This window comes from Ambystoma mexicanum, chromosome 3p, assembly GCF_040938575.1.
Source record: "Ambystoma mexicanum isolate Mex_15411 chromosome 3p, UKY_AmexF1_1, whole genome shotgun sequence".
In the NCBI taxonomy this organism is placed as follows: Eukaryota; Metazoa; Chordata; class Amphibia; order Caudata; family Ambystomatidae; genus Ambystoma; species Ambystoma mexicanum.
In genome coordinates, this window is record NC_090925.1 from 170,400,786 (window position 1) to 170,413,550 (window position 12,765).

At 44.1% G+C, this 12,765-nt stretch overlaps 1 protein-coding gene across 1 annotated transcript in view; it reads right to left on the reverse strand.

Annotated features, from left to right (window-relative positions):
* Positions 1-460: 460 nt before the first annotated feature.
* LOC138579509 (alpha-2-macroglobulin-like protein 1) overlaps positions 461-12,765 on the reverse strand; it is a 194,231-nt gene continuing 181,926 nt past the window's right edge. Inside the window, exon 5 of the mRNA XM_069649830.1 lies at positions 461-763. Coding sequence (XP_069505931.1) covers positions 749-763 — 15 coding nt within the window. The 3' untranslated portion in view covers positions 461-748. The remainder of the gene's footprint in view (positions 764-12,765) is intronic.

Below are 12,765 nucleotides of genomic sequence, written 5' to 3' on the forward strand. Positions count from 1 at the left end.
TCAGTTATTTCACAAAGTCCATTTTACCACTAGGAATGCCTCTGCTCAATTCAAGCTTGGTTGAAAAGCACTTGCATAAAACACAATTCCACCAAAACGGAATTCGTCCTTAAGAGCCATCCATCTAAACAGGTGGCCACCGACTTGTGACTGATTGACATGCACCTTAGTTGCTATGCCCCAGCCTCCCAGGGGACATCCCAGTTTCAATCAGGTCCGCTCCAATGCTCCTGCAGTTCAGGGGGGACTCGAGACCCTGCTCTCCAGGGTATACCGAGGAACCACCTATGGCCTACTCCTCTATGCCACCCTAGAAGTAGGGAATATCCAAGCTACTATAACCTCTCCTTCTGCAAACACTTGTAACCCCAATTGCTTGTAAAATGCTCTGTTTCTTCTTGCTATGTTTGCCACATATAAACCCCAAAAGAAATATAAATCCAAACACAGTAAATGCATCTCTACAGGGAAAGCTTTAATTTGTTTCTCAATTTCAAGGCAAGACCCAATTTTCCACACCCTTTACCCCTAGTGCTTTGGGTACTTCTAGTCAAGCGCTCAAAGAAACCCCCCACATAGCTGGCTCATTCAGCATGAGCGTACAGTCTGATATTGTCAAAAGCCAAAGGCACAGAATTGGTACAGGTATTCAAGCGGCAGCATCATTTTCATCCAGGTTGTGTGTTGTCGGTTCCTTTCATCAGCTAGCACTGATACTCAGTTACCATAGCGGAGCATGATACACAGATCAGCTATTTTGTGCCTAGGGAAACAGAAACAAAACATATTAAAAGATCCTTGGTTGATGCATGTAACTGATGCATTTCAGGTGTCAAATCAGGTGCCAGGCTTCTGCTACCTTAGGTCTGTGTTCTGGAGCCTGTGTAAAATGTTGGCAGCACTGATGCCTTCGATGCTATCCTGAGAAATCTGTCTAATTAGAGCGATAGCTCTGCTGTGAGAGATCCTACCCTGGGAAATGTGTGTAATCAGACGTGTAGCTCGGCTGTCTGAGAAGGTAACCTACATAATACAGCGAATTCCTGTCAATGCACACATACATACAATTGCAGCTATTAGAGCATATAATCTGACCAATAAGCGATGTTTATCACAGATTATTATTTTTAAAGGCTACATATTGCCAAAATGGTATTCTTCTGCTTATGCTAGCTCACGTTTCTATGTTCACATCTGCAGCAGAATGCATTCTAGATTTGTTGATTAAATCCAGTCCACAGAGGGTACCTGGACAAACCAGGCCCCTTCAAATCCCGAAGCTTTTTTCAGGTGCAGATACTAAGACCAAACATGCCGGAAATGGCTTAGAAAATATTCCCAAAAGAATAAGACTTCAGATGCAATGGCACAGTCCGTGCTGCAGCTATTTAAAACGACTTTCTTAGTATGTGAAGATATATAACAATTGGTCACAGGATCTGATCATAAGTGCTGTGGGACTGGACATTACTGATGGGCGAAGAAGCCATGCTTGTTAATGCATCAGGGGGATCAATTCAAGCATAGCAGCGGAGTGACCCCATCCAATATAAGCCTCATAGATCTCATTGCAGTTCCAAAACAGCTTTTTGAACATACATTTTTTGTGAGACTGTGGCATGAAAAATCATGGTCAAGTTCATTCTGGATATGTCAGGTTGTAACTTGCTATTTTGGGTGTTGGTCGTAAACTAGGAAAATGCTTGTTTTGGATTGTCAGAAAGGAATGCCTATTAGACCATAGTTACTTGATTGCCGGGCCGTACAGACTGGTAACAGCCCATACGAATGCAGCAAGCGCCATTACCAACGGCAGCATTACACTTGCCAGCTGGTATGAAATGCCCGGTGTGCCAAGGGTTGATAAAAAAAATATTCCTTTGATGAAAAGACATTTTTGAACACACTTCTTTTCACTCCCTTGTTCACCCTCTTCTTAAGAAACCCTCTGCCGACCCCTCCTGCCCTGCTAACTATCGCCCAATCTCCATCAATCCCTTCCTGGGCAAGCTCCTGGAGAAACTGGCCATCTCCCAGCTTAACTTCCATGCTGAAGCTGTTGGTAGTCTTCATGACCACCAATCCGGCTTCAGAGCGGCCAGAAGCACGGAAACTGCTCTCCTGAACATCCGTGATGACCTGCTCTTGAACCTCGACTCCAACACTCCGTGTGTTCTCATTCTGCTTGATCTCTCTTCTGCCTTTGACACTGTCAACCATGCCATCCTGCTCAACCGTCTCCGCGATAACCTGGGTATCACGGGTCAGGCTCTGGCGTGGCTGACCTCTTTCCTTTCCAATCGACCCTCCCAGGTCCAACTTGGGTCCTTCCTCTCTGACATCTTTTTCTCCACCTGTGGTGTTCCCCAGGGATCTAATCTCTCTCCCTGGTTTTTCAACCAGTATCTGGCACTTCTTGCCCACCGCATCGCCGCCCTCTGCCCCAACTTTCAGTGCTATGCGGACGATACCCAGCTCATTTTCAGGCTACCCTCGGCCTCCTCCTCTCCTGCCCTCATCTCTGACTGTCTGTCTGCTATCCAGGAATGGTGTGCTGCCAACGACCTCTGCCTTAATGCTAGTAAGACTGAGATTCTACTCATCGGCACACCCACTCCCTCCTTCCCTGCAGCTTTCTGGCCAGCCTCTCTTGGGCCTCTTCCTGCTCCTACCTGCAAGGCAAAAAACCTCGGGGTCATCTTTGACTCCACACTCTCCTTCTCTCCTCATATATCTGACGTCTCTAAGAAGTCACACTACCAGCTGTACCTCCTTAGAGGTATTCTTCCCTTCCTCTCCTTCCCCCACAAGCTCACTGTCTCCCAAGCCCTGGTTCTCTCGAAGCTGGACTACTGTAACAGTCTCTATCTTAATCTGCCTGCCTCCACTCTCCGCCCTCTGTAACTCATCCAGAACAGAACTGCGAGACTTGTCCTTGGCCTCAAGCCCAGGGACCGTACCTCTCCAGGACTGAAATCTCTACACTGGCTCCCAGTGGCTGCGAGGATTAAGTTCAAAACCCTCTGCATTGTCCACAAGGCCTTCTGGGGCCTGGGGCCTAAATACCTGCAACTCTCTCTTCCTAAATATCTTCCTTCCCGAGCCCTTCGCTCATCCGTCTCCAACTCCCTCAGGGTCAGCCGCTTCTCGAAGCAACGAGCTGGGGGTAGATCTCTCTCCGCGGCAGGAGCCTCCCTCTGGAACAGCCTTCCTGCCTCCCTGAAACTTGAGGAGAACCATCTCCGGTTCCGGAAGCACCTCAAAACCTTCCTCTTTGCTTCTGCTTTCTCTCCCCCTCTCCCCTGCTAAATTCTTCACTAAATTCTGCACTGAATCTGAAACTTGGCCACTCTCACCGACCTCGGTCCTGGGCCCAGCCACTCTCCACTTGCACTGCCTCCCTGGCAACCCCTGCACTGCGGGACTGTCTCTGTATCCCTACAGCCCCCCCTTCCCAGCACTTGTCTGCACTTACCTTGCACTTGCCACCAGCTGGCCCTATTTATTTATTTATCTATTTATTTCTATTCTACTTACCTTATACTGCACTTTTCCCTTCCCCTACCCCTGCACTTGCGCGGTCTGAATGACACCTGGCCTAGTAGGATCGTTGTCTGTCCTCCCCCTGTTCCCCCCTCCCTGCCTCGTCAAGCCTTGAAACACTTGTGTATAGGCGCGTTACAAATGCCATATCATATCATATCATTCAAAGAAAACTATCCCAAAGAAATCTAGATGCATGAAAAGAAGAGCATGGGCATAAACAATTAGCCTCTTTCTCTTTCCATTACCAATGAAACCAGGTGCCAAGGTGGGTGTTGAGTCACACAGCAGGCCCATATCAGCTACACAAGCCACAGCATTCCACACACGGAAGCATTAGCCCATTTGCCACTTAAGTTATTAATATAATTTCTCTATGAATCAAGCTCACCAGTCTCATCACCTACCATACCCCTTTTAGGCCCTATACCACCCTGTGACCCAAAACGTGGAAGAGATCACAAAGACTTTGTGAGGCTGGAACTGACTCAGCTAGGTCCCACACACTGGAACCGAGGGGGGAGGACATCCTCGCTAGAGGCATCTAAGATGACCCAGCCCCAGCCATCATAAATAAACCTGAGTGTGTGTATATTATAAAGCTGTGGTTGCAGAACCATAGTTAATGTTACATTGTATGTTATGTTCTATGTTAAAATGGAAAAATACTTTCCCCTATAACATTTGAATCAGTCGATGGATCGTTACCAAATTTGGCAAGCTAATCAACAGATCCAGTTGAGCAGGCTAAATTTGCTAAGAATCCACGCACTCAGTCAAAAGGAAGTTGAAACAAAGCCACTTTCACTTTCTTGTAATCGAGATCTTCAATGGGAAATAGAAAGTTTAGAATTTGATTTCTCAGAATTCGCCTCGAGGAATTTTTTAAATTTTGTACGCTTGAGTATGAAGTTGTTTGTGCTTCAAAAGGTTTCAAAGTTGCATCAGCCAAACTTGAGATATTAATTTTAAAAAACAGCAAGTTTTATCTTTATTTTTGATATGCACACAATACACGGACCGTTTAAAATTATGAATAAACAGATGCATAATAGAAAACTAAACTCTTGTAATGCTACAAGCAGACTCATATGAAAAAGGAGAACAATGGTACAGTGTCATATTACGAAGGATCAGAAGCATATGAATAAGATAAAAACTCTTAATGCAGCACAGAAGAACTTTCATAGTAAAAGGTTTACGAAGAATAAGCTAAACTCATATTTTATATTTAAATATATACATATGAATGCAGAACAATGGCAATTAGTAATATTACAAATTATCAGGAACATATAAATAAGCAGAAAACTCATAATGCAGAACAGAATGAATCTTAAAGGGAATATGTGTAAAGTGTAATTAAAATTAGAAACTGCACCAATCAGAACCACATGATTAAGCTGAACAATGAATAAGAAGAAAACGTAGCAGAGCAATGGTAATGTCTTATAATAACAAACAATCAGAAGCATATGAATAAGCAGAAAACTCATCACAGTCCCTCATTACCCCTGGAATTCCTCATCCTTGTCAAAGTCCCTCATTATCTTCCCTTATTATCATTGCTGCACGCATCCTAGTCCCGGTCCCTCTTAATATTGGATTTTATTGTATTTTACTGTTTTCAGTAATTTGAAGTGTGATCATTTTTCAGCTTATTATCATTGAGTGCAATGGCTGAGGGCGACTGTGTAACAGTACAAAAGTGTATCCCTCATCTTTATCACCCTTATCCTGCCATTCCTCGTTATACTCATAGTCCCTCATTAGGCCGCATCCCTCGTCACAATTCATTACCCCTAGCTCTCAAGCCCTCCTCACAGTCCCTAATTATTCATGAAACCCTTATGTGCATCCCAGTCCCTCATCAACCCACATTCCTAATCCTTGTCACCGTCCTTCATTACCCTTTCCCTGACTCTCTTATACTCATCACCACAGTCCCATTAACCATAGCCTGGCATCCCTCATCCTTGTCAAAGTCCCTTATTAGCCTTACCTTGGCGTCCATAATGGTTGTCACTGTCCCTCATTAACCTTACCCCAGCACCACTCATTCTCATCACAATCCCTCATTACCCTTTCTCAGGCATCCAGGATCCTCTTCACAGTCCCTCATTACCTCAACAGTCCATATCTTTCTCCTAGGTCTCGGGAGGATAGCTCAGGAGCAACTTGCTCGCCTTGGAAGCAGGATGACACGGAGCTTCACAGGTTCTATCCCTGGGTCCACGCTTAGAAACCTCCGGGTATTAAGCATGTTATAAATAACCAATCATATCAGATATCATATCATAGTCCATCCTCATCACAGTCTCTCATTACCCTTACCCCAGCATCCCCAATCATCATCATCTTTTATTACCCCTACATCTTTCATGCTTGTAACAGTACCTTATTACCCCTGCAAGCCTCATCCCAGCCCCTCGCTACCCCACCACCCTCGTCGTCGTCACAGTCCCTAAATACTCCTGCAACTGTCAGTCTCATAGTCCCTTATTTTCCTTGCCGCCCTCATCCTGGTCAGAGTCCCTCATTTTCATTTCCTTGCACATCGCGTCTCAGTTCTGTGACGGGTCAGTAATGTGAGACGGACAACGACTTCTGGTTTTCTCAGTATTAGACATTTTATTAATAACAAAAAGTGAAAAGAAAACCGAGCTAAGCCAACTCTACCAGGGAGTTCCATGCCTAGTCTAAGTTCTAAGGGAAATTCTCCTAGCATACACAAAACTGGCTCTCACACTAAACAACAAAACATTAAAAGTAAATCATAAACAGCATACATAAGTGATTACCAAACAACCAAATACAGGGAAAACCTTCAACTGTCCAGGGTAGATTCCTTTCCCGGGATTGTCCAAACTCTATCTCTCCAAGTGTTCATAAAGAAAAGTAAAGTCTTGAATCAGTTCTTGAGAGTTCCAAAAACCACTGGTAACACCAGTTCTTTATCCATCTGTTGAAAGGTCCCCCTCCAATTCCAGCAAAGAAAACAGCACTAATGTATATCCTCCTTCCAGGGCAGATTTGACACAGTTCGAGGACAAAAGGACCACTTCTACTTCAACACTTGTGTACAAGCGCGATACAAATAAAATATCATATGATATCATAACAACTGTCCTTATTTTTGTAACCTACGAAGCGACTTTTAGTATAATTTGTCAGGATGGTTCTTCTTAGAGTGTTGCTTTCTTCTCGACAACTCCTTCTATTACTGTTACTGCGGAGGCACGCTCCTTGCTCCACAGTATGCCTCTGCTTCAACCACCTTTAATGCAACATTCACTGATAGTATAATAGACAACCACAGTTATGTTAGTTCTGCTTCAGATTGATACTTTATGATTGTTAGGCAGCTTAAAGACATGACTCTTCAAACTCCAGAGGTAGGCAAGGCACTTTTCATTCCTATGTTATAAGAAAAGGGCCGCCTCTTTGCCTCTTCTGTCTCTCTTACGGCCACCTTTATAATCTACCTTTGCTCCAGTCTGCTTCTTTTGTCAACTTCAACAGTCTCAGCATTGACTCAATCCGCTTACTAGCACCCATCTCCCTTCCCCTGATTTATTCACGCCATCTCGGTTCCAGTAGCTACCCCAAAGCTTTATTGCCACTTTTCCAGCTTTGGATAACCATAACCTTGTCACACTTGTATCAGAGGACACTGGGCCTTTAACAATCCTTAAAACTTCAAAGTAGAGGTGGTTAGATTTCAATCGGGCTGGGTTCATTATAGAAAGGATTCACCTACTGACTTTGGTAATGCTTGTTCTCTTTAATTCTGCAACTTCTACCTTTATAGAATACTTGTTCTGGATGTTACAAGGTTCACGTTTCACAATAAAAACAGAATTAGGTTCACAGAACCATTCTTTGAGGGAGATTTTTAACTTCAATGAACTGTAAGGACTTTCTTTTTCATTTATACAGAGTGATACTTTGACTCTGGTCGGGAATCACAATAGTCCACACGCGATCTCTCTTTCATGTAATGTTCCTTGTAACAATTAGTGAAAGTCAGCTTTCAACTTTCCAAGTGATTTGGAACAGCACCCCCTTCTTAATTGAAAATAAGCAACCACTCCGGTAAAGTTATACAGTTCCACAATGGGAAATAGAAAGTTATTTGTTTATGCAAGCACACTGACTTGCATTAGATGTGCGTGTGATACATTCTACTTGCTCCCGCTATTAACAAGTTACAATTTAGCTGGATACCAGCAGGGGTTTTTCAGTGAAACTGAATATAATGCTTCACTCACTGGCTTCAGAAACACTGCGGTTGCGGGTTGCCTAAACTTCCGACTTTTATTCCTGCTACTACTACTTCAGGCACTCTCGGGACCTACAATCCTCTTCTGCAGCATGGGTGTCTCTGGTCTGGCCTCGACTAGTCTGGCCTTGACTGGTCTGGCCTCGAAGGGCGTCTCCTTCACTCCTCTGTCCCTCAGCTTGCTTCTGCACATGGGCCTCGGGTTGTGGCACAATCTCGGCTCAGCAATTACAGCCACTAGGGGCACCTGGGGAGACCTTTAATCTCGGCACATCTCTCTCAGAGCAGCCACGGCAAGGCAGAGTTTGTGAACACAGGACCAACACAGAACCTGCAGGTGAAATCTGCTCTTCTCTCGTCCCGGCGTCCCTTAAGTGATCACACTTCCACATGAACTGCCAGCCTTGTGCTCTTCTCCTTCTGCTACTACTGGCCGCCTTCCAGCTCCTGCGCCCAGCTTCTTCTTGCTGCAGCCTTTTATGTTTCTCAGGTGGGGCAATTGACTTCAGATGCAGGCTCTTAATGTTAATTGCCTGATGCTGACAAAGGCTGTTAGGCCTACTTGCCTGTCCTTTACTTCTACATGCCTCTTCTTCGTCTCAGTGCCTGCAGGATGCTGGGACATGTAGTTCACTTTAGTGAAATTCGGGTTTTCCACCCCTTTTATGCTTTTACAGGTAGCTTTAATTCCCTTAATATTTTTAGAAGCGGGATTGTGGGTTTCAAACTTATTAGAGATATATGGTGTAGAGAAGGGAACACTGTCACTATTCCTAGCAGTGTACCTTTGATAATGAGGAGGGCATTTGAGTTTCGGGATGAAAAATATTTGTTCTTTTGATGTAATAAGTTTAGATGTTTCAATCTTAGGCTTTACCACCTTAGTTTTAACTGTAGGCTGAAAACCATTAGAACGACAACAAGCGATAACCTCTTCTAGAATGGTAGTAAGAGTATCCTCCTCAGAGGAAAAATACCATGTCTCATCCCACAAAATCACAATATCCTGGACCCTGTCTACACCCAGGTGATACTCCCGCAGTACACCACCCCCAGGATTGGGATCATGAAGCGTCTGCCCTCTACTGGCCACCTGGGAGGAGACTTTATGCAGGGTTTTAGTGAGGGATCCGCAGGATTCCCCACAGTTCCTTATTATCATTACTGCATGCATCCTTTTCTCAGTCCCTCATTACTATTACAGTGCACTGCCTGTCTCGGTCACTTATTACTGGGTGCAACCATCTCCCAGACCCCAACCCTCGCTCCAGTCCCTCAGTACTCACGTATCCTCATCACGGCCCTAAGATATGTAGGCCCATAAATAGACAGATAGATAGGTTATTAGAATGAGTTGATTTTCAAATTATGGCCACCCATGTGTATTTTCACTATGTAGTAGCTTATGCTTAAAATTTTTTAGTTTCCTCAGCCAAACTTGAGAAATTTAGTTGTAAAAAAACTGAATTTTTTAATTTTATACACGCGCAGAATGCTCACAAAGTGTAATCTGTACTATTACACAGAAGCATATGAATAAGCATAAGCCTTGTAATGTGTAATATTACAAACAAAATTAAGAACACGAATAAGCACAACACTCGTAACGTGTAATGCTACGATCAAGCACAAGCCTATCATTGATATATAGGTAACTAGAAAGATAGTAGGATAGATTCTTTTAGGAAACATTTATGGTGGAGTCATGAGTGCTGCTATGACTTCTCAGCACACACACACACGCCCCCCCCCCAATAAGTCCTAAGGGAAATTACCTTCAGTGAAACATTAATGGGCATCTCATGAATACAATGCACTAGTTGTAGATCTAACAGTTTTTATTGGTGCTGAGGTCGAAAAGTAGCCCAGTCATGTCTCAAATTGTGTGTAATCAATGCAAAGGTAATACAGCAAACAAAACAGAGGTAGCAAGGACATATTTCCTTAAAAAAAAAACAAATAAAATTTTTAAAAAGTACATACAAAAACTGTTAAGATTACTACTGACAACAAAAATCTCAAACACAAAAACAAGTATATTGGGATACCAAAAACAATGCAATTCTATTTTGACCACCAATGCTGTATCATACCTCACCGTAGATTTGATTAATATTGTTTTTTACTGTTGTCAGTAATTTGAAGTGTGATCATTTTTCATCTTATTTTTGTGTGTGGATTATCTTTTGTATGGCCAGTTTCAATTAACAGCTAGTACAATGAAGCATTTGTCATTGAGTGCAATGGCCTAGGGCTATTGTGAAACAGTACAAAAGGAGTATACTAGACTGTCCGCTATTGGAATGATAATCTTCTATCAGAAAATTATGTATATGAGTAGACTGTGTTTTGATGATGTGCTGTGCATATTGTTAAATTCTTATTATCACTACAATGTAAACTGGAAGTGATCATTAAAAATGAACATTGTACAATTTAAAAAATTGTCACTTTACAATGTTTGTACAATTATATAATTTCCTTCTTCAATAGATTTGTTTTCCAAGAATACACACCAATTTGTCATCCAAAGTGTCATTTCTCCTTGAAAAAGGTTGAGCTCAGATTGAAACAAATTATATGTATCTTTTGTGAACACTAAGGTAATGTCTAGTTTTGTGTGATGCACAATGTTTTTTTTTGGTAGTGCTTCTCTACCTACACATTTGTTACAGCAGACCCTGTAGCCTCGGTCTTGCCCATTACAATGCCTGTCAGAATCCCATCACCTCCACAGTGTCTATCCATGTGTTCCCCTCCCCCATGTGTGCAGTGCAGCCTGAGTGTGACGGTGACATTCATACAAGACACATGGTGTGTCAATGTATGTCTCCAAATACCAGGTTGGCCCCCACCTGAATGGATGCCTTTGTGGCTGCTGCTCACATTCTACTTTTAACCATGAAAAACACTTGCTCCTCCAAGATATGTGTTTTTTCTGTCTGGTTGCACTGCTGTCAGCAGTGGCTGGTATGGCTGTAGAAAATGGCCACCTGACAATGAGATTCTCCCTCACAAAAAGTGAGACAGGGGACAAACAGTCGTGAGAGATAGCGATGGGGAGAGAGGGAGGGAGAGAGAGTAAGCTAGATCGGTGCATGCTATGGTATGTACAGCTACTCCACTTTATTAAGATTAGAAAGAGAGTTTTTTCTATTGTCTGTGACCATCTGGCCCTGCTAGTGGAGCCACAAGTCCAGAAGCAGGCTAGAGAAGATTAAGATTCGTGCAGCAATACAAGTTTGGAAGTACATTGCCTGGAAAGCAGTGCATGGCTAAGATGCCTAGAGAACCGCAGACAGCAGAAACACAGAGAACAGGCACTGGCAATGCCAACAGTTTGGGCTTTTGTGTAACCAGACATCTCCTATAGACTGCCCCTCCTCATATTTCATTCCTCTGTGTCCTTCATGATATGCCACTAACTAGAACCCTATCTACATTACCCCCTTCCTGGGCAAACACTTGGAGAAGCTGGCCATCTCCCAGCAGGTCCACCACAGAGAATCTGGTTTTCTCCACAACCACCAGTCTGGCTTCAGAGCTGCCAGAGGCACGGAAACTTCTCTCCTGAACACCCTTGAAGACTTGCTCTCTAATCTCGATTCCAGCTCTCCTCCCGTTCTCATATTTTTTTTACCTTTCCTCTGCCTTTGATACGGTCAATCATGCCACCCTGATAAATCAACTCTGTGATACCTGTGGCATCATGGACCTGGCTCTGTACTGGTTGACCTCCATCCTCTCGGATCGACCTTCCCAGGTTCAACTACCTTCTCTCCTAACTTCCAGTGTTCTGCGGATGACACGCAGCTCTCCTTTAAGCCTCCCTGCACTGTCTCCTCCGCTTCCTCTCTCATTCCTGACTGCCTGTCTGCTATTCAGGCATTGTGCCCTGCTAACAATTTCTGCCCTAATGCCTTTTCATCAGGTCCCCTGCTCCCTCTTTCCCTCCCACACTCTGGCCGTCCTCCATGGGCCCCCTTCCTTAATCCTCCTGTGAGGCAAAAAACCCTGATGTCATCTTTGACTCCTCTCTCTCCTTCTTTCCTCACATCACGGACCTTGCCAAGAAGGCCCACTTTCAGCTGCACCTCCTCAGACGCATTCTCCCTTTCCTCACCTTCCCCCAGACACTCAATTTCTCCAGAGCCCTGGTCCAATCCAGGCTGGACTACTGCAACTGTTTAACATTCTGCACTATGGAACATTTGTACCTTGAACACTAGAATGTAGAGCACTTCAGGTGGAATGGTAACGATGCATCTTTCATTAGAATGTGCATCTTTGGAAGCACAGAGTAACAGAAAGAGAGCTGATTTGAAGGAAGCCAGTGGGGTGTAGATAAGCTCTTAAATAAAGAAGAAGAAAGAAACTCACCTGTCTGCTGTATCCTTTCAATGGCGAAGAGCTGGACAACGCTGGGTTCTCACTGAGTACTGGCGGTGTGGACCTCCTGTTAACCTGAGCTGTGCTTGCTACACTTCTGCAAAGGTCCTTCTCGCTTCAAGTAAGGAGTGTCCTACTTGCACTGGCATTGAGAACCTACTGTTACCCTGCAAAAGTCCTTCTCACTTCAAGTAAGGAGTGTCCTGCTTTGCACCCTGTCTCCCGTCCTTTGGGCCCCACACTCTGGGAATCCTGCTAATTGTATTGTGTGTAAGGATCCTGTGCGAAGGTGCTTTATTAATAAATGTGCCAGTTAAGAGTGGAGAGAGGGGATGGGGCAAGGTTAGTGGAAGAGGGACTGCTTTGTTTGTGCTGTGCTTTATTAATATTGCCGCCTGTGGAGAGAGGGCCCTGTGCAAAGCAACACAGCGGAAATGCACTGTTATTTTTTCTACCTTGGAACAAATGTACACCGGGTGCTTTGCATGCTGACCGTATACATGCTTTGCATGCTGACCGTGTATACTCTGTAGCTGGGATACTGGTCCTCC